General features: G+C 41.0%; 1 protein-coding gene across 3 annotated transcripts in view; it reads left to right on the top strand.

Annotated features, from left to right (window-relative positions):
* The first annotated feature begins 20,013 nt into the window (after positions 1-20,013).
* Positions 20,014-21,122, top strand: part of ITGA6 (integrin subunit alpha 6) — a 46,751-nt gene continuing 45,642 nt past the window's right edge. For all 3 annotated transcript variants that reach the window (XM_054174491.1, XM_054174507.1, XM_054174500.1), the window contains exon 1: positions 20,014-20,252. In XM_054174491.1, the coding sequence (XP_054030466.1) occupies positions 20,092-20,252 (161 nt within the window). In that variant the 5' untranslated portion in view covers positions 20,014-20,091. The remainder of the gene's footprint in view (positions 20,253-21,122) is intronic.

Here is a 21,122-nt window from a genome sequence, read left to right as displayed (position 1 = left end):
GCACTTAAAAGGAAACGAGGCAACTCCAAACCTCTAAAGAGTGAAACAATTGCCTGACTGATTAATTTTCCTGTAAATCTTTGTAAGAGTTTCTCTTGTATCAGATACTATGATGATTCTTCTACATACCAGTAACACCACTGTGTTTGGTTTGCAAGACTTTACCTCCATATGGCAGTGAAATGCACTGGAGTTTTATAAAATTAGTATCTGCTAAGAGGACATTGTGTGGAATATTCCATGTAATTCAGTTCCCATAATATGCAATAAGGTGGCAAAATAATAACAGAAATTTATTGTAAAGTTTCATAAAGAAATCTGAAACTCTACTTACGCTACAGAAAACAGGGAAGTGTCATTGATTTTCCAAATGTCATTCTTCTGTTTTATGAGCAATAGAGTTGCTTCCTCTACATCCTTTCATTAAGGTGTTTGGTTATTTGTCTTTTGGTTTACAAGGACCTGCGTGTTTAGTGCATATCTAATCTGATGCTTGTGGCTATGTGCATGTTCTCTCAGCCAGGCGGTTGTGTCCATGTGAACTCCAACCTCAGAGGCGGTCTGTGCAAACTCAGGGAAGAGGTCTGTTGTCTTGTGCTTTGTAAGTCAATAGGTCACAGACTTCTGTAATGCAGAAAGGAGGGCTGCCAAGTATCAGATACACAGTTATATTTATTGAGTAGGGCTGGCGAACGCACAGAGATGCAAAAAAACTAAGAAGAGTGTTAGTTAGTAAGGTACTGCTGTGCAAGTGCAGTTCCTTCGTGTGTTACAGTGGTTTGAACAGCAACAGAATTCACTTTGTATAATCCTCAGACTCTCTAATCCCACATCTTGCTGTGGCCATAACACTGATATTACTAAATCAGCAGCATTTGTGTGCCTGGATGGGGGAGCTCCTGCGCTGGAAATAGGAGTTGGATGGATGGCCAGAAATTGACCCATTTGGAGGCTGAGTTTGAGCTTTTAAATTGAAGCAGAGGCATTTGTTTTCACTCTTGTATTTATTAATAGTTGGCTGGTGTTGTGTAGTCCAGGGCTGGCAGAGATTGCCTGCGTGCCTTTCCCACCTGTCACTGCAGCAGCTGTGGAGTTCCAGCTGGAGTGCAGTTCTTGCAGGTTTTCCCCTCCCCAGCTGCTGTAGCTGGGGGTGTCAGAGAGGAGTGATTCCTCTGTTCAGATGAGACTGCTGTCACCACTTAGCCACAAGCAGGGCCCCCAGAAATGGGAAGGGGGTCTTGAGAAATGGCATCTCTTATCTGGCTTTGATTTTTCAGGAATCAAAGCTCCTTGGTCTTGTCTGCACTGCTCTCCCTTATCTTAACCCTGCTCCCCCCTCCAACTTTGCAAGCCATGAAGTCAGTCTTTGAACCAGCTGTCCCACTGCCTTTCTCCTGCCTCCCAGTACTTGGGGGTGCATGGCTGACAGCCACAGTGCTGTTGGGCCTGGAGGTGCCCCTCTCATGTCTTGTCCTGGGACTAGAGAAGAGCACCAGGTTTTTCTTTATGTGCATTGGGCACCCTGACCCAAGGGCACCCTGACCCAAGGGCACCTGACCAGGTGGGAAAGGCCAACAGCATGCTGTAGTACATGGTGATAGTGCTGGGGTGAGCACTGAGAGAATTTTGGTGATACCTGAGGAGCACAGTTATTCAGGGAACTTCTGTACCTACAGGAATAAGGAGCTAGTCCCTGTTCTCAGCCTACTTGGAAGTGAGAGATGTCAAGCAGCTGCAGTAGAGTAACCAGGCTGTCTGCTACCCCAGAGAGTCATAGCTAAAGACAATTACATCAGTGAAAAAAGCTAAAGCCCCTAGTAATTACAAAAGAGAAAGACAGGAAAGCCAAGAGCTGGAATTGCCCTTTGGGAAGGGGTGATTTGGGGAGAGAATGAAGAGCAACTGCAGCAAAGAGGTTTCTTGTGTGAGGTGGGTCATGATTTGGTTGAGATTGTAAATAAGAGGGGTGAAAACACTTTTAAACCTTGTCTTCTCAGTCTGCTAGGAGGAAAGGACAGTGTAGGAACCTCCCACTGCCTGTCATTAGGGAGTGGTGGTGGTAAATAAATGCTGACAAAGAAGTACAGGGAGGAGGAGCAGCTGGTGGTGGCATGTTATCTTCTTTCTCACTTCTCCACAGAGTGCCAGTGGGTGTCATAAATTTGTTTTTCACTATTTCTGCTAAATTTATTTCATTAATTTTCTTAACCAATCCTGGAGACTATTCCTTTTTCAAACATACTCATGCAGAGCAGGTCTGAGATGGTCTGTGCTTGCTGTTCACGGATGGGTAGTGTGCTTTTTAACCTTGCATTTGCAATTTTAAGTGTTCTTAATATTAAGAGTCTAAGAACAACCAAAACAGAAACTGGCTCCAGTGCATTAAAATTGTCTTCTGGAAGAGGGGAAAAAAAGATTGATAATTTAAACAAAATTTGACGAAACAAATATCAAAAACTTCCCAAGAAATCCCTGTGCTGTGACTAGAGAGTCTGGCCCTGTGACTGATATTTCTGAGATTAAAATAAACACTCCATATGTCCTAAGGACAAGTTTAAAAAGCCTTCTCATGCTGCTACTTGCTCATTCAGTAACAATCTTCCTGTGTACTGTCTTAGGAATGGCATGGTCCCACTTCTTTGCTAGGGATGATTTTCATCAGATGCATTCAGCCCAATTTTTTGTGCACTCCATACCATTGCACTGGCTGGGTAGAAATCATGCCATCCATCCTTGGGAATTTCAGAAAACAAACGACAAAGGAGAAAAAAAAAATCTGCAATGTTGTATTGAAAAACATGAAAAGGGGTTTGGGTCTGGGATCATGAGTATCTCCTGGTATGTGTTACTGAGGTCTGAGGGCTGTGAAAACTCTACTAAATAATTTCAGTTTACTTTTTGTTACTTTTCTAGAACAGAATAGATCTGTTCTCAAACAATGCTGTGGCATAGCAGCTTCTCATTCAAGCTGAAAATTACAGGGAAAGTGGCTTGAAAATGGTACCATAATGGATTTATTTTCAGAGTAAACTGTAGAGCTCTTCTTTTCAAATTGTGCTTTGGTGAAATTTCCTTCAGGTTTGCTCTTCTCTACATTTCATTTACTTACTTCATTTTCAAATCAGCTCACTGAAATGCCATATCCATCAAGAGAGTACTGCATATTCTTCACAAATTTTCATTCAAATCCTGCCACTTTTCCTATAAAACAGATGGAGGTGAACTCATAATAATACTGAAACAATTCTTTCTAATAATTCTTCTCATGGATTTGATGATGTGGCTTAGAAATTAGATGCATCATGACAGTTCATTTGTTTCTGCTCTGCAAGTAACATTTAAAGCTTACGAAAGTGCCTAAAAGCTAACCTCACAGGACAGAAATATTACAATTAGAGCTGTGTTTCACCCTGGAATTGGGTCTTTTGTTTCATCATTTTGTGTAGAGTTGTCCAAGGTTAAATGAAGACTAAAGTAATATTAGACTATCCATAAAGATGGTATAACTTGCCAATTACCTGCAACTACCACTTGAGAGGTTGAGTTATCAGAATAATGAGGAGGAAAAGAGGACAAGAAACAGAAAGGATACCACAATGGATGCAAAACTGTCTATGTTTTTTTATATGACCATAAGCAAAACACTGATATGTCAAATACAATAGAAAGAAGAGACTGTGAAACAAAGTGAGGTTTGTTCCTCTTTTGAGTAAGTTGTGTTTCTGGAATTTGTGATAGGACATGTTATTTAGGGAAGGGAAAAGTCTTTCTTGGTGTGTTGTGGTTTCCTTTGTTGGAAGAAGGCTGGAGCTGAATTGGGTGGATTCTGTGGTGCTACCAGCATCTCTCCAAGTAGTTGACCCAGAAACTTCTACCTTCTGTATCTCCTACTTGAAATGTCCCATATTTTGCTGCATGTTATGGTGCATTTTTGAGAGGTACTAGGCTGGGCACTGGGTTCAACTTTTTTAGTTCCCTCCTAGTCTTTATCTCATCACCCCTTCTGAAGGGGAGGGTATGAAACAGTATTTGGGCTAGTGAGAATGCTGTGTGAAAGATTCACTGCTCTTGATCTAATCTAACTGTCCCAGCACAATCCTACAGTGAGTAGGAAAGACATGTTTGTGTAGGTAAATGTTATTTAAATATGTGAGCAGTACACCAAAATTGATCTGATATGACTGAAATTTTATCATAGCTTAACACTAGACTGCTATTGTTATTGTTGCTAAACAATGAAGGTTCTAAGAGATGTGAACCTTACAGCCTCAATCAGTTTGAAGTAACATTTTGATTATTTCAGTATGTTTGTATTAAGAAGTTGTTAGAGATTGTTAAGCAATGGTGTTAGAGGGCAACCTTTCATGATGTAAATCCATTTAAGGATGGATTCCAGGGGAGAAATTATGCCATGCTGGAAAGCTAACTCAAGGAAATGGAAAGCTTCAGTCTAAGTGTCAGTTTTTTACTTCTTAACCTGTGAGGGGAAGCTTGATATTATTTAAAACATTTTGTTTCAGAAATAACTTGTAAACTTGTAAAATACTTCTGGGAAACTTGCATTTGGACAGTTACAGCCTAAAAGGTGAAAAATAGAAATGAACAGAAACTTAACAGATTGCAGGAGTTGCTCATGTGCAGGCTGATCACAAGCAATGACTTTCAAGATAAGGCTCTAGGGCATGTTAGAAAAAGACAGCGCATCACTTCAAAAATTGCCTCAAAGGAATTGTTTGCTACAACTGAATGCTTCTCAACTTGAAAAGGACCTAGTTTCTTATTTCTGATGCTTATATAAAAGCTGAATTAATATTTAGTCCTAATCCACATCAATCAAAATAGTGTGCCACTTCATACTTTGCCACTCAGTTTAATGACACTTAAACTTTGTTTTAATTTCTGCCTTGTGGAATTATAGAAATGTTTCATTTGGTATAGTTTTCATTTTAGCTGCATTTTAGCTGCTCTTAGTCTCTTAGTCTAAGAGCAAGGATGAGATGTAATTTCTGAAAAGGTTATTTTACATCCAGTATGTTCACAGTATTTCTGTGTGTTCAGGACAGAAAAGTAAGGAAACAACAAAATAACATCACTTAGTTTTCATGGGGGTTTTTTGTATAATGTATGACTTCCTAGCTTTGCCTTCCAGGTGCAAGACAGACACTTTTAAAAGCAATTCAAATACATTAGTGTGACTTTCAAATGAAGCTGTGGAAACCAAGACAATCATTTAGATGCTACTATAGAGACATCAGTTGACAAAAATACAAAAATACAAAAATGGTACACTCCTGTAAAATTCAGAATCAGTCACACAACATACATCGGTTGAGTCAGGAAGAAGGATGAATTGTGTTCAAGGAGTTTTCCCATACTGGATAAGTACAGGCAGCTGTTTGAAGATAACATACCATCATTAATAGGTTAACATTTAAGGGAGATTCATTGTAATGCCCATTTGGAATGACACTCATTACAATTTTACACTACATTTTCAGAGGCATGTGTATCTTCAGGTACAACTGGGCAGTGGAGAGGTAGATCCTCTTTCATCCCTAGATGACAAGCATATATGGTTCCTGCATTCTTCTGCTCTGAAAAGGAGCCTGCATAGTTCAAATATCAAATGGCCAGTGTTCTACTCGGTTCAGAGGAGATCATTCTGAGCATCAGTTGTGTCAGAAGAGCAATGACACCAAGCTAGGGGCAGGTGCTGATCTGTTAGAAGGTAGGAGAGCTCTGCAGAGGGACCTTGACAGGCTGGACAGATGGGCAGAGTCCAACGGCATCTAAATGCTGTGTTCTACACATTGACCACAACAATCCCATGCAGTGCTACAGGCTGGGGTCAGAGTGGCTAGAGAGCAGCCAGGCAGAAAGGGACCTGGAGGTACTGGTCGATAGTAAGCTGAACATGAGCCAGCAGTGTGCCCAGGCGGCCAAGAAGGCAGCAGTATATTTTCTGTGTTGACAAGTGTACCAGTGGAAAGATGTGACGGATGCTGGGCAGGAGTTGAGACTGTGTCCACGTCGTTTGGCATGTCAAAACATTTCTCTTAAAAGGGCGTTTTATATGCTCTTGTCCAGAAGTAAATTGTCATGCATACAGAGGCCTTGTTTGAGAGGTCTGTAGACCTCATTTTGAACACGCTTGTTTTAAATAAGAAAGTGAGTAAATTCCTATATTTAGCAGCTGACTAAGCCCTCTGTTTTCTATGTATTTATTCATATGCCTAATTATATTCCAGTGATAACTTCCTTTACAGTTATTGGAAGTACTCATCTAATAAAGTTAGCACATGTGCATCTTCAGCACAAGATAGTTCATTTCTTTTCCCAACTGTTCCCTGGTTATTCAAGCTAAATAATACAAACAAGTAGAAAAAAAACCCAAGGCAGTCATGAAATGAAGCTTTATAACAAATGTCACACAGAATCACAGAATCAACTATAGATGAGGAAAAGTAAAGAAGTGAGGAAAAGAACTTAGCTGCTGATCAAAAAAACCTATCACCATAGTGCTGCTACTGCCAGTGCTTCATTCCTTCCAAATGTAGCTTTTCTGATTTTGACAAGTGCAAATCTTGAAACAAGTTTTAGAAAAACACAGTGTTTGTATTTTCACTTTAAAGAAATGAGACTTGTTTATTTAAAGAATTTCAGAACTGCAGTTTTCAAGAAAACAAATTATTTGCAGCAACTAGGGGAGAGGGGAGAAGGGGAAGTTTTTTCAATTACTTCCTGTTGCCTGTCTCCTAGTTCATCTTTCTTGTTATTCCTTAGAAACACATAAAGCATCCTTTCTGTTTAGAGCTGAAGAACCCGTTCTACTTCTATTTCCACTAGTAGTTTGTGTAAAAAAACTTCAGTAGTTTTGTTAAAAACTTTGTAGTTTTGTTAAAAACTACATTTCTGAGCTACGTGTGTTGAAGATTTTGTTTGTTGTTGTTGGTTTTTGGTTTGTTTTGTATGTTTTGGGTTTTTTTTACCTTGAAACAACGAGCTTCCATTCTGCATAATGTGTTTTTGAGTGCTATAAAGTTTGAAAGGGTCAAATATGCAGGGTGTGGAAAAACAATAAGTTGCAGGTAAGTGGAAATGTGCTGCTTAAAGTGCAGATTCATTCCGTCGGATGCAGTTTCTGAATGTTATGGATTATGATGGATATTATGGATTAGAATGAGAAGTATTTGAGTAGGTAACAACACAGTGGAACTTCAACAGTTAGCTACCATGTTTTTTGGTGTAAGGGAAATTCCTGCCTTGTCTCAGAAGAAGCATAGAGCCCTACCTATGCAGAGATTCACAGTATGTGCTGACAACCCTCTTCTACTGTGGTGACAGAGCTGATCCATTGGAAGGTTATTGCTCAGTGAGGAATCTGTAATTGTCTGTGCGTTTGCAAGTATGATAATGTAGAACTGCCAAGAATTTTATAGCTATGAATATGCACTCATATAAATAAGGCCTGAGGTTACATCTCTCCAATGAAGGCATGTGGAGACAAGGCACACAAATATTTAGGTGTTGGCTCAGTGTAGTCATGCATGTCTCTTCATAAAATATTTTTAAGTGCTATGTTAATAACAACTGCACAGGGATAGCCCAAGTTCTTAGCATAAAACAGAAGATGAGAAGAAAGTTGTGCTGAGCTATGAGAAACTATGGAGAATTAAAAAAAATTGGTGTTGTTTGAAAAATAATTCCTTTTTACAGATGTCATTGCTGCAAGATGAGCAGGGTCCAAAGGAAATTAAAGGGATTTTCATGGATTCTTGCCTTCTAAGAGGATTTAGATGCTGCCAGTTGAATTCTAACAGTAAGGCAGTTGCTACCAACAGTCTGCTTCCAAAGAGTAGGTGCAGTTGGCATTATTCATAACAGGGAGACTTAGAGCCTGGATAGTAATTTGGAGAGGGAGGGAAGAAGGTATCTAACCTTCTCAAGGGCAGATAAAACATTTATGTTTGTAGTGCTTCTTCAGTTCTCAAGGTCACACTGAAATTTTTAGGCTCTGCTTTGGCAATTGCACATGTTCCAACAGCACGTAAGTGAGCATGGAAGCAAAGGTTTTTGTGTGTGTTCATCATGTTTGCTTAGTGCATCATTGGTTGACTCAGTGCATTCTTAATTGTGAGCTTTATATGGATTTACTGTTCTGAGATTTAAAGGAGTGAAGGCATAAAATTGCTGCACTCCACCAACATGGAGTTTTGACTGTCATTTATCATCATGGTACCAGAGTAATGAACAAATTTGAGAACAGTTTGAAATAGGGTGTTTGGAAGAATTACAGAAATTAAGCTGACTGCTAATACAGGAATGTGACAGGAATTGTAATGAGAACAGTATTAGTGAATACATGGAAAATACGGAGTTTGCAAAGACACATCACACCTCTTGGAATTCTTTCACACAAGCAAGGAGCCTGTAGATAAAAAAGACAAGACAGTTGTCACAACCTCCTTGGATTTTCCAGTTGCTTTGAGCCCTTGAGAACTTAAACTGATGTGCAATAAAGAGAAGATCCTTTTATAGATTAAGAGCTGGCTGAGGAAAAGAAAGAAAATGGGAGGACTGTGTATTTTTCACAAAGAGAGATTCCGGAGTGATGTATGCTGTTTGCTGTGTTTAAAGACATAAGAAGCGATGTTGGGTTTGACTCTATAAAATTATTTATGCGTCAAAGTGAAAGCAAGCTCTAAAGAAAAGTTTTGCTATATAAATGACTGAGAAATAAAATAGCTAGACTAAGGTCTGTACTGGACAAAGAAATATGCTGGAATTAAAACATAGACTTTGAATTAATTTGTTCCACTCCAGATCTTGGTCTTCCTGTGGTATGTTCACTGTCATCTCCGTGTTTAGTAGCAGTCAAAAATAGAATTAGAAAATTAGGGATTACAAATGGGATACCATATGAAGCAGAGTGTATAATACTGCTACTGCTGCAAGTCCATGTCTTTGCATCTTGAATGTTGGGTGGTGCTCTGGCAATTCTATCTCAAAGGGCATATAGTGAAATGATAAAAGTACAAAGAATGCCCAAAGTGTTTAAAAATGTATAATGATTTCTATTTGAGATATGATTTGGACAAGGAATCTTCTGTGTGAAAACAGATGATTGAAGTGAAAAGATGACTAAGGGGTGTTCATATACTTATGATCATATAATGCAGTGAAGTTTTTTGGGCAGGAGAGTTTGAAGCAGAAAAGTCCCTTTTCACACAGTGCAGAATTTAATTGCATATCTTGTTTTCATAGTTGCTGTAGAGGCCAATAATATAAATCTAAATTAGATTATATAAATAAAAAACTGTCAAAAAATACAATGGTCTGAATGAACCCATGAACAAAAAGTCCATAGTCTACAGGGTATCGGCAGGAAAGAGTAAGAGCAGGTGTACTCTCTATCACACATGCTTTGAGGTGGTCACTAATGATAACTTTAAGGCACAATATTGGGCTAGCTGAACTTTTTTTTTTAATGAATCACTGTGATTGTTATTTAATAAAATTAGAATTATAATACTATGATTATAATTTTTGGGGAAGGAGGGGAATTGCAGTGGGTGTAATTCTGCCAGGGTCCTGTTGAGAATTTTCCTAGCACTGGTCCATTAATAAAAGTATCTGCCCTGTCTCTTGAACACAACAGCTTTAACTTTGATCTTTACAGATTGCAAGATTTGGAGGAGGCCAAGAATCCATTTGTGAGTTCCTAAAACATTGCAATGCCTTCTGCCACTTCATCTCTGGAACTGTGTTGCCAATGAAGCTATTTATGAGACCTGCCCAGCTGTGGCTACGCCTTGAACATTTCCGTGCTGGGAAAATCCCCAAAGAAGGTTATTTGTGGTAAAGGTAAATGCAGTCTCTCTCTTTTAGGGCTTGATCAAGAAACAGGCCATGCCTCCTCTTTCTAAATGGATCTTGATCTTTTGGATAAAAATAAGGAATGGTGCAACAGGAATTTCTAACAGCTTCCTTATCTTGTGAATTGATTATGCCCACATGCATCCTCCATATGTTCTAGCCTTCATTTACCAAACACAGAAAAAAATACGATGCAGTTTTGTTGAAACTTGTCTTGTAAGGTACTAAATCTGCTGCTGAATTACTACTAATAATGAAAAATAAGAGAAATCTCACTAGGTATTTACCACATGTTAGCCATAGTCAAACATTATTTATACTAAGAACTGAAAATCTTGTGGTTTGTGATGACAAAATAAAAGAGAAGCTTGATACTTCCCCCCCACCCTCACCCCAAATCAGTGTGCCTTTAAAGTCAACATTTACAAATGCGTTAAGAGCATTATAATGTGGATCTATGCAAAGCCAAGGTGTACACATTCTGCAGGAATAAAGATTATTCAGATGGTCCATAAAGGATGAGGAAATGTTTGATAAAGAAAATGTCAGGAAATGCAGAAAGAGATGTGGGAGCCTTGTCAGAACTGCTCTTTTTCTGCAGAGTGCAGTCCCACACTGTCTGGGGCACACCAGCAATCTGCAGCTGACATTGTGTTCCCATGCCCGTTAGGAAAAGGCACCTGGGGCCAGCAAAGCAAGGAAAAGCTTCTAAAGGATTCACAGTAGGCAGGTCTGTGGAGATACTTAACATGCCTTCATGACCTAGCTTTAGGTACTGGAATGCAGGCTTACCGCAGCGCCTGTATAGACATATATATCTATTGCCATGGCTGGACTGGTTTTAGGTACTCAAGTTATTTCAATACATTGTGTGATGTTATCCACAAAAGATGAAAGAACTCAAGTATTCTAAAATCAAATGTTCATTAAAATAACTCTCCCAGTGGACTGTGGCATGCCACTTGCTTTTCTGCTTTTTACCTCAAATAGCAACAGACCAAGTGTAGTCAGGGAGCAGGATGTTGTAGTTGAAGGTAGCAGATCCCTTTATGATTATGCACATGCAGCAAGAATTACAAAATAACCCTATGAATACACTGAAACTATGCAGCATTCCCTATCATAAACTTGAAGTAAATCACAAATATGTTTTCCATTACAATGAAAAGAAAATTTGAATAAGACTATGCACCTGACAATACTGTTCATGTACATAACATTGAGATGAAGTAGAACTGCTGCTAAGCAATGTGGCAACACTACATAATACTATATGATTACTATTTTAAATGTTCTTTAAATGTTATTATCTACAACAGAGTATTTTTGTGCTCCTCCTTCACCACAATATTTTGGCTTTTAGATAGGGCCAGTCTGTTACCTACCCATCTAGGGAAGCCTTCTTAATTGGCTTAAATATTAATTCCTATGCTTTATCTACACTTGTGTTTCTGCATGCAGGCTGTGGTTAATGGTTCCATATATCTACAAACTGACTACCTCTTGTAAAAGCTTTCTTTTCTGATATCAGATTGTTGAGTCATGCAAACTTTCCCTGTAAGATTGATACCCTGATTCTTCCTTCCCAAAGCAGCTGTTATTTTGGCATCCTGAGGCTGGAATAAACTTGGAACACAGGATCTGAAGGGCTTCCAGTCACTGCTGCAGGCACAGGCTTGTACCACGACCTGATCCTGCTACATGCTGATTGCCCTTGCCCTGCCATGTGCAGCTGGTCAGCAAGTGCTTGTAACATCTGTTGATTGTTGTTTATTGTCTGCAGAACACTCCTCTGCTCAGATTTCTTTTCTAGCTGCTGCACAACCGGTGGATCTGGTAGTTGTATTTCCACAAATACAACAACCATTCCCTTCTGCCGACAATGGTCAGTTGATTCCAGGAGTGACAGTAAAGGGCTTGAAAGCTGGCATGTTGAAGGTTGGAGTGGAATGGAAAGAACTCCTGGAGTCTTTATTATCATGTGAAAATGAAGTGATGAAGTGGAACAGAAGAAAATTTTTGACACTGAACACTTATTCTCTGGTAAGTACAGCTGCAACCCACACTGTACTGCAAAAATTCCCAGAAATGGAGTCATAAAGAATCATGAGGGACATTAGTGCTTACCTACAATGAAGAATACTTTTTACTCTCACAATATGTTAACTCAAAAGATGGGGACAGTCAGCCAAATGTCCATATATTCAGCTCAGCAGCTGATAATTGTGCAGAAGCAAACTTGTGAATTTTCAGATTTAGATGGGACTTTTACAACAAGGCCCAGGAGGAGGGAGAATGCAGAAACCAGATCTGGCTGTTGGTTTTGCTGAAGCTTTCCTCTGTGATAGTGGGGCACTCTCTTGCCCTTAAATACACCATCAATCTTTTCCACTTGGAAATGGAGATTATAATATCATTATACCTCACAGGGGAAGAATGAAAATGCTTTGAGATAGTCCTTTATGTTCTGCATGGAAAACACATCATTACTGTAGAATGACTGCATTTTATTTGATTAATGTTAGGAACAGATGCACAGGAAAATGGGTCAGTGTAACTTACTTGCACTCAAGAAGCAAATAATCATGTGTTGATCTAACTGCCAGCTAGGTTCCTGAATTGCTTAAAAGTGGACCTTGATCCTTGGAGATGCTGATAGACTTTAGAAAAAGTTAACTAATAGGAACTGATTCATGCATTTCACACACTGTATTCAGAAACTCACAGGGGTTCACTTGCTATGGGAAACATACTGTTTGTCTGATATGTGCTAAAACACACACCCACTAACAAAAAAAAGTGATGTATGCATGTCATGCAATAAGTGATAGGAAAGGTACAGCCCTAGTGAAAACTGAGAACGCCTCTCTATGACTGTATCATCTTACTTTCCTCAGTTGTTCATGTTCCCAGATATATGGAATGAGCTTGGATAGGTTTGGGATGTTTTCTTTGAGACTGCTGGATTAAGAGGCAAGTAAATAAATAAGGCAGACACTTCCCAGCACACCCACATAGGGTATGTTAATCACAGTTGAAGAAAGTACAAATAATTATTAAAATGGGTAGTTTAGAATACTCTTAGCACATAAAATAAGCCTGGTCTTGCTTAAATGTGAATACTACACAAAAGCTCAAAACCTTTTTTTAGAACTTTAGAAAGACAATTTCTCTTGACAGAATTAATCTGGAAAGAATGACCAAGCAAATGAAAATAAACAGAATAATTACAGTGTATAGAAATGTGGAAATATTTAAAACTCAGTGCTTTAAATCTTGATTGCCTCCAAGGCAGAAATAATTTTGTCTTTTTCTAGGAAGGACACTTGAAAATTAGGTGTATAGAAAGATGGGGCAAAAGTAGTGAGAAGACAAAATACACCAGGAATACAAAAATCAAAACTGCACTCGAAACCCTCCCAATAAAATATAAAAATCTGTACTTTCATAATTAATGACCTTGCCTTCCTTGTCCCAAATTTTAGTGGTTTGCAGCAAATGAACAAAAGAACAAATCCCTTGAAGTCAGCAAAGCCAACACAGCAGCTTTTATAAAACGGTTTGCAAAACTGATTAGATGTGCAATTCACTCACTAAACCTGCCTGGTCATGGCAGCATCATGCAATGAATCTTTTCATTGAATAAAATTGGAATTGCACAGGAACTTTTTTCCCCTTTTTTCTCTGTATGAATACAGCACGTGTTTAAACATGAAATTGTTCTTGATTAGCTCATATATGAGCAATGTTATTCTGGAATAATAATAAAAAACTCTTCTTCCTGTTAAGCTTAATGTAGTTGTTTAATAATTAAACACAAGCAGCTAACTGGAAAATACTGCTGATGTAGACAAGTCTTCTTCCTTTGGTGGATGTAAACGGTTAGTGGTTAGATAAAGAAGTGGGTTTAAAACAAATTATTTATTGGATAAGAGATTTTCTTTGTTGATTTTCTTAAATTTAATTTTTTTTTTAACTGAATGAGAAAGTGAAAGTACCCAATAGGCTTTGCATGTAAAATAGCAGTGCAGGTAGATTGACATAAATATAAAAGAATCCTTTGTTTCTGTATAATAACTTAGGAAGCTCCAGAAACTAAAGGCTGCATTGCTCAGCAGGGAGCTTATGGGAACTACAATGTGTCCTCAGCCTCCACATACCTGCTGCTCACATCCAGGCAATGCAAGGTGAGAGAACAACCTGATTTTCCTTCAGATGGTAGCTCAGATCCTGAGTGGACTGGTCCTTTACAGACTAAATTTAAGTTGTGTTTTTTGTTTTGGTTTGGTTTGGCTTTTTTCAGCCTTTACATAATTAACATTTTCATCATTGTTAGCAAGCATGTTGCCAAGCGAGACTTAATATAATAAAAGATTGGACTTGTTCATTATGGATTGATTCAAAAGACTAAGATAAATTAAAACTATGTATTGTCCAGAAAATAAGTATTTTAAGATAGGGATTCAAACAAAGTAAAGATGACTGGGGCTCATTCTTCCAAAATCAAGACATTACTCTAAAGATGAAAGTGAACACATTTGTTAGATTTATTTTAAGTAAAAAAGAAAAAAAATACTTATATTAATGGAGAAGAAGTAAAGAAACTAAAGGAAGCATCCTTCTGAGGCTGCTGAGCTTTGGACTTTAACCAGAGAAGTAGTCTCTGCTGGCTTTATCTGCAGTGGTCAGAAAGCTATGTTTAAGCATGTCCTGTTGAATCAGTGCCAGATGTTTTGGTTGGCACATGCATTTGTTTCAAGAAAAGAGGTTGGATTTCTGTGTGTAGTTCTTGTCAATCACTGGAAATCTCTCTGCAAACTGGCTGGGCTTTACCTCCTCCATGGAAGCCAAACAGCCAATAGGCTGCACTCACAGCTGGGTCTGATCCCTGGCCTGATGGGAGGAGCAGGTGTAACAAGTATGGTAATGACCAAGCAGCTGCTTCTCCTAGTTTGCTGCAAGGGGAGCTGGGAGGGTCTCAGCTGTGCTATGGTGTGCTTTCGCTAGATAGTGACCTAGAGACCAAATTCCTCAAGTAACTGTAATTCCTGGTCTTGTGCTTTGCAGACTCTGTCCCAGAGCCAGGTTCTGTATGTGCAGCACCCAGTACAGTTCTTGGAAGCTAAGTGTTATCAAGGTTGTGCAGAGTTGTGCTTTGTGTAATGGTCAAAGACTCTTTAGTTAGAGTCTGTGTGAGCTAAGAGAAAAAAAGTATTGTGTCCTGAATAATGCTATTTTTCACTCTGGATGGAGTTAAAACATGTCCCATGAAGGTTCATGTTGATTTCTGGGTTCCTGTGGAGACTCTCCAGCAAGATCCTATGAATATCTTGCTTGTAAATTGCTCTTCTTCCCCTGTTCCCTGGTAGCACCTACCCAAGACATATACCTTACTTGCTTTTTAAATGTTCTCTGCTAGCCTGTGAGCAATGGTTGGCTTCTTTGGTCCAAACTGGCTGGAAGATGCACATGTAGACAGACATTGAGGGAGAGTTGGCTAGAATTGCCCAGAAGTTTGCATCTGATATCAGCTGTTATGTCTCTCTGCCCTGGTGAACAATGGTACAAGACAGGCAAAGTTTCATGTGGAAGACAGTGTTGTACATCAAGGAGTATGCATGGCTGCAAAGGGGTCGATGATGTGCATAATTGTGACCGTTTGAGGCTGTGCCTTTAAGAGAGCGACAGTGTTGGGAACACTCTGGCTGAATGTTTTGGTACCAGAATGAAAACACTCTCATATTCTAAATGAATTTCATTGGTAGACGGGCAGAATGCAACTTTAAGTTGTAGGGCAGTTGGAATTTTTTCTCAGTTTGGGTTTCAGCCTGTTCTGCCTGCCTGCTTGCTTCTCAGCAAACTAGCTGGAGCTGACCTTGAGATAAGCAAAATTAATCCTTCATGTGCTTTTGAAGCTTAATAACAATTCTTCTCCTTAATAACTTGCCTTTCTTTCTCTCTCTAGCCCCTTTTTGGGAAAAAAGGGAGGTAGGGGGGGAGAGAGGAGGTTACAGGGAGGGAAACCCTCCTCCCCAAGGAGGGAATTTTGTTATTTGTTTTTTCTTTGCTGTATATTTATATATATTGTAAATACCTGTATACATTGTGTTATATATAACCTGCTTTCTATATGTGCTTGTAAATATAGTCTGCTTCTCTGACTGAGTCTAGCTGTGGTTTTCTTTCTCTGTGGGGGAGGGAGAGCTAGGCCTTCTCTCAACCTACCACAATAATGAAGGACTAAGACTGCTCTTACACCACTCAGTAAGATTCCCTCTTGGTATGTAACTGATGAACTAAAACACAGGGATATGTTCAAAGTGACTAGAATTCTATGCCTTAGTTATCAGTAATTTTGAAGGAACATCCTTAATTCCTTCCACAACAATCCAAATTATGAGTGTTTAGTTTCTATTTGTCACCAGGATTTCTCTGATCATTGCCTAGCTACACTCGTAAAGTGCCTCCAAGAATGTTTACAAAGATGTTTACTCTTCAAACAGTTCAGGCTGCTCTTTCTGAAATTACTTGAGGAATGTACCTGACAACTTGGGTGGAAAAATATTCTCTTGATGTAAAAAGACTTAATGAACTGCTACATAACACTGGTCACAGTGTTTGCCAAAATTCTGAGTCTGGACTGAAATAATTATTTGAAATAATATTTTTATTTGTGCAATACTTTGTATATTACACAGAAATGGCACATTGAAGGCATTCTCTCTCATCAAAGAGAAAAAAGCTATAAGAACATTCCAACAGCTTCCTCTGGAACTGTAGTTAATCTGATTTAAATACAGCAAGAAGTAAAAAAAGTTGCATCTTGGGAATCTTTCTGAAAAGATTACTAAAGAAAGAAAGATCAAGACATTCTTCACTGAGTTATAAATGATAAAACGACTGTCAGTTCTGTATAATGCAGAATATAACTATTTTAATGCTCTAGTATCTCGACTGTTCAGAGCAAAACATTTTGCTTACATGGTGTTGAGCAGTTTGTCCCCCCTACTACTGCAAGCACCCTTATCTCCTGTGCTGCTGTTTGCTAGTCTTAAGGACATTGTTAACAAAGAACCAAGGACAGCCATGGAGGATGTGCTGGCAAAATATAGCCTTGCTGCATAAAAATTCAGCTGTTTGTAGCTGTTGAGATGTATCCTTTCAACAAATGTAAATAATTTGGAGACTATGCAGTTCTAAAAGTGGTACTGCCTTCAGGAGGTTCAGACTGTATATTGGGAACAAGTTCTACACAGAGAGCGTGATTGCCCATTGGAATGTGCTGCCTGGGGAGGTGGTGGAGTCACCACCATTGGAGGTGTTTAGGGGGAGACTTGACAGGGTGCTTGGTTGCATGGTTTAGTTGATTAGGTGGTGTTGGATGATAGGTTGGACACGATGATCTTGAAGGTCTCTTCCAACCTGGTTTATTCTATTCTATTCATTCAGAAGGCTGATTCAGGCTACTGACACTTAAAAGTAGATTATGTTTCTGAACTGAAACAACCATAGAGCTTAAGAACTTGCACAGTGAACCCAACCTTTTTTACCATTATAATTTTTTCATCTGGAATTACCTCAGTTCTGAAATAAGGTTTGTGGTGTGTTTTGGTGGTTTTTTGTGTGCTTTTGTTTGTTGGTTTGGTTTGGGTTTGGGTTTGTTTTTTTCTTGGTTAATGAAATGGGAAGGGGATATTTACATGTTTTGGCTTTTTAGGACCATTTGATGTCTTGCATTAAAGCAGAAAAGCTGAGTATCCACTAGTGTATTTTTGAATGTAGTATATTTTGCTTATGTGAAAGGTAAAAGTTCAGAAATGTAAAGCATTGTTATGCCTTGCCTTCCTTCTAGGGAAAGGTTAAAATGTCTTGTCAAGCTCTAGTTTTTCCATTCTGCCTCTTCTGTTTTCCAGAACTGATTTAATTTTATTTTGCTCCTTTTGTAATTAACTACAGGGTTGTGTAGAGGAAAGTATTGCTGGCAGTAAGGCTTGCTCAATACCTAGACAAAGCAGGCAAACACCTTGTAGCCCCTTGGCTGAGTATCAACACACCATTAATATGCAGACAGCTTGAAAACTGGCAACAGCAGAGTGTTTGTTACAAAATGGAGAGACAGCTTTCATCTGGCTTTTGGCTTTCTTAGAATCACCGCGTTATTATGCATAGCAGAGTGTTAATTGGCCATCAGACCTAATCTTGGTCCCGCTTTATGCAGGGGGTACAAAAAAGGAATTCCTGAAGTCCATGTTAGTTATAGATAACCCACAGCATGTTTATTTTGGAAGAAGAGCAAAGGAAGGAAACTGACTTTTTAAAAAACTTTTTTTCCTCTCCTTATCTAGGGCAAATGAAAATAGTACAAAATCATGAGAGACCATCCAAGGTGACTCTGAGCTGTTTGTGTGCTGTTCTGCTCCACCCTACATATGGTCTATTTTTGTTGTTCCTGCTGCGGTCACTTGAGACAGATTTTAATATAACTGTGTCTTGGAATGCTTGTTACTGCATCTGGAGATGAAAAACCCTGTCTCCCCTCGGCAACCTCTGTGGATAACAACAAACAGGTACAACATGCCCAGGCAGTGCTGGTTAGAGGGAGGGAGAGGGAAGAGAAATCAAATGAACCTAATGTGCTGGCATCATTCACATGGCATTGGATGAAAGTATTTTTGTGAATCCTTACAGAAGTTACTGAGTACAAGCACTACTTAAAAAGTAACTATAGTTACTGTAAGAGCAGTTACAAGCACACAAGTTTAAATGGTCCCAAAGGCCAAACTGCTACACCTTCAGTACAGACTTTGAATGCTATTTTAAGACTCGTTTTCACATCTCTACTAACTACTGTGAAATATGTGGATTGTAGTAAACCTACTTGTAATTAGTCTGGGATATTTCCCTCTTATGGGTCCTTTAATGAAACTGTAGGGCAGTGTTTATGCCAGTACAGTTTTCTGCTGTGGCAGTGACTGTGAAGTGATTAAGACTTTGAATTAATTTGGGCATGAAGAGCAAGCATGGAAGGACTCCATTAACAATAAATATCTAGGAGCTTAGTTTAACAAAATGTTTTGTTGCCACATTGGATGCACATTTCTAGTATGTTTTCTCGTCTCTTTTGATCAAGGGTGTTTTGGACTTGAGCCAAAGACTTGTCTATACAGAGTTGTCCTAGAATAATTACTCTGGAAAAAGTAGCCCGGATTAACTCCATGGGAGCAGAGTATTGTTCTCAGAGAAGGAGTTATTTGGAGTATCAACATATTTGAATGCAGCATCTTGATTGCTCTTTTCTGATTTTCTCTGGAATCTCTCTGGAGGAGAGAAGCTTCTCTCTTAATATCCTGTATATTGATATTTGCCATGCTGCTTGGCACTCACGAGGTCTCCCTAAACCAGAGCACTAACCCAAGAATTTGTTATGAACAGACATAAATTTCTCTCTTTGGGTGAAGTGTGTTAAGGTATGCTTGCAAATACCCTTTGGGAGTTATGGGTGAAAGCATGAGATAAAACAATCCAGGATCTGAAACCACATATTGTTTTCAAACAATTAAAACGTAGGGGTAAGATTCTCAGATCTTTTCAGAGATAGGAGAGAGTGGAGGAGACTCATGAAGTTTTGAGTCTCTGTCTTCATGTGCTGTCTTAAGAGTCTGGAGAAGAAACGAATTTTTTCTTTCCTTTTCTCACGGAGATATAAGAGAAGCATGTCCATGCCCATGCTGTTCATAGCTCTGTATCACCCTTAGCGTATGTCAGCTAGGTGTACACACACCGTCAGTACCCTGACGTGCCGCTGAGCATCACCCAGACCAGTATCCGTTCTTTCCGTGCCCCGTGGAGGGTCTCTGGACCCATGGGCTGTAGCCCGACTCTCACCTGCGGCCACGGACCGTCCCACGGCACGGCTTTATGTTCCCCTGCGAAGCAGGCAGGCGGGGCTGGGGGCGCGGAAGGCGGGCGGAGCAGCTCTCTTCGCTGCCCTTCCCGGGGGAATGGGGCCGGGCACCGGGGACATTTTGTGCCGCACTGACTACCCCCGCAGCGGGCAGCCGCCGCTCAGGGGCCGGGCCGCGCGGAGGGCGGGGCGGGCTGGGCTGGGCTGGGCTGGGCTCCGTCACGGCGCGCGGAGCCGGCGGGGCACGACGAGCGCCCTCAGCGCGGGGAGCGGCGGCGCTCGCAGCAGGTTCCCGTGGCTGGCAAGAGCAGATGGCGGCCGCGCTCCTCTTCTACTTGCCCCTCCTGCCAGGGCTGGCCGGCGCCTTCAACCTGGACACAGATAACGTGATCAGCCGGCGCGGAGAGCCGGGCAGCCTCTTCGGCTTCTCCCTGGCCATGCACCGGCAGCTGCAGCCGCAGGAGAAACGCCTGTAAGTGCTCCCGCGCCCCGCCCGGGCCCGTCCCGGGCCGCCCGCGGGGACCCTCCTCCCTCCCAACGCCGGGAAACTTCCTCTGACGGCGGGCCGGGGCCGCCAGCCCCAACGTGGTGGCTGGCGGCCCATTGGTGGCGGGGAGTAGAGATCGGGGACGAGTAGCGGGGTGCCCCATGGGGAGGGGGCCAGAGGGGGACCTGGGGGAGGATGGGGCGGCACCTGCCGCGGCCCGTGGGTGTTGCCGTGCCGCAGGCCGCCCGCAGGCAGCGTGCGCCCGTGCGGAACGGCGGGGACGTGCCGGGGAGCGAAGTGCTGCCCCTCCCTCCCCGGTGGCCTGCGGGGAGTCGAGGCGAGAAAGGAGGAAGCAAGTAGTGGCCCCCGCTAAGAATCCTTCCCGCCTCCGCCGCGACAGCGGTGTCCTGCGCGGGCCGCGCCGGCGGTGTCCCGCGTCGGCTGTGCCCACTGTGCCCCGGTGGAGTGAGGCGCCGCCGGGCTGGAGCCTGGGGCGGGTTCCCTGGGCATCGTCGACCTGCTCTGCCCGTGCGGCTGCGGCTGCCTCCCCAGGCGTTCGGGCTTGTGCTCCCAGCCGTACCCGGCCTGGTGTAATGCGGAGGCTGCTGTTCAAGATGGGCCCTGTCCGGCGATGCAGGTGGGAGGTGGTACCAGGAAGTCGGGAAAAATACATAAATATTTGTGCCATATAGGTTAAAACTAGGAGCTTCATTTGGGACATTCAGAGAGCAAAGTAAGGTTCCTTTGTACGTCTTCAGGATCTTTGCCTCCTCATGACTATATCTGGGCAGTGCTTGACCCCACCCTATCCAGTAGTGTTGAATAGAGTGTCTTGTGTAAGGTATTGTCATTAAA

The sequence above is a fragment of the Dryobates pubescens genome, chromosome 2 (assembly GCF_014839835.1).
Source record: "Dryobates pubescens isolate bDryPub1 chromosome 2, bDryPub1.pri, whole genome shotgun sequence".
Taxonomy (NCBI): domain Eukaryota; kingdom Metazoa; phylum Chordata; class Aves; order Piciformes; family Picidae; genus Dryobates; species Dryobates pubescens.
This window is presented reverse-complemented; position numbering and strand designations above follow the sequence as displayed.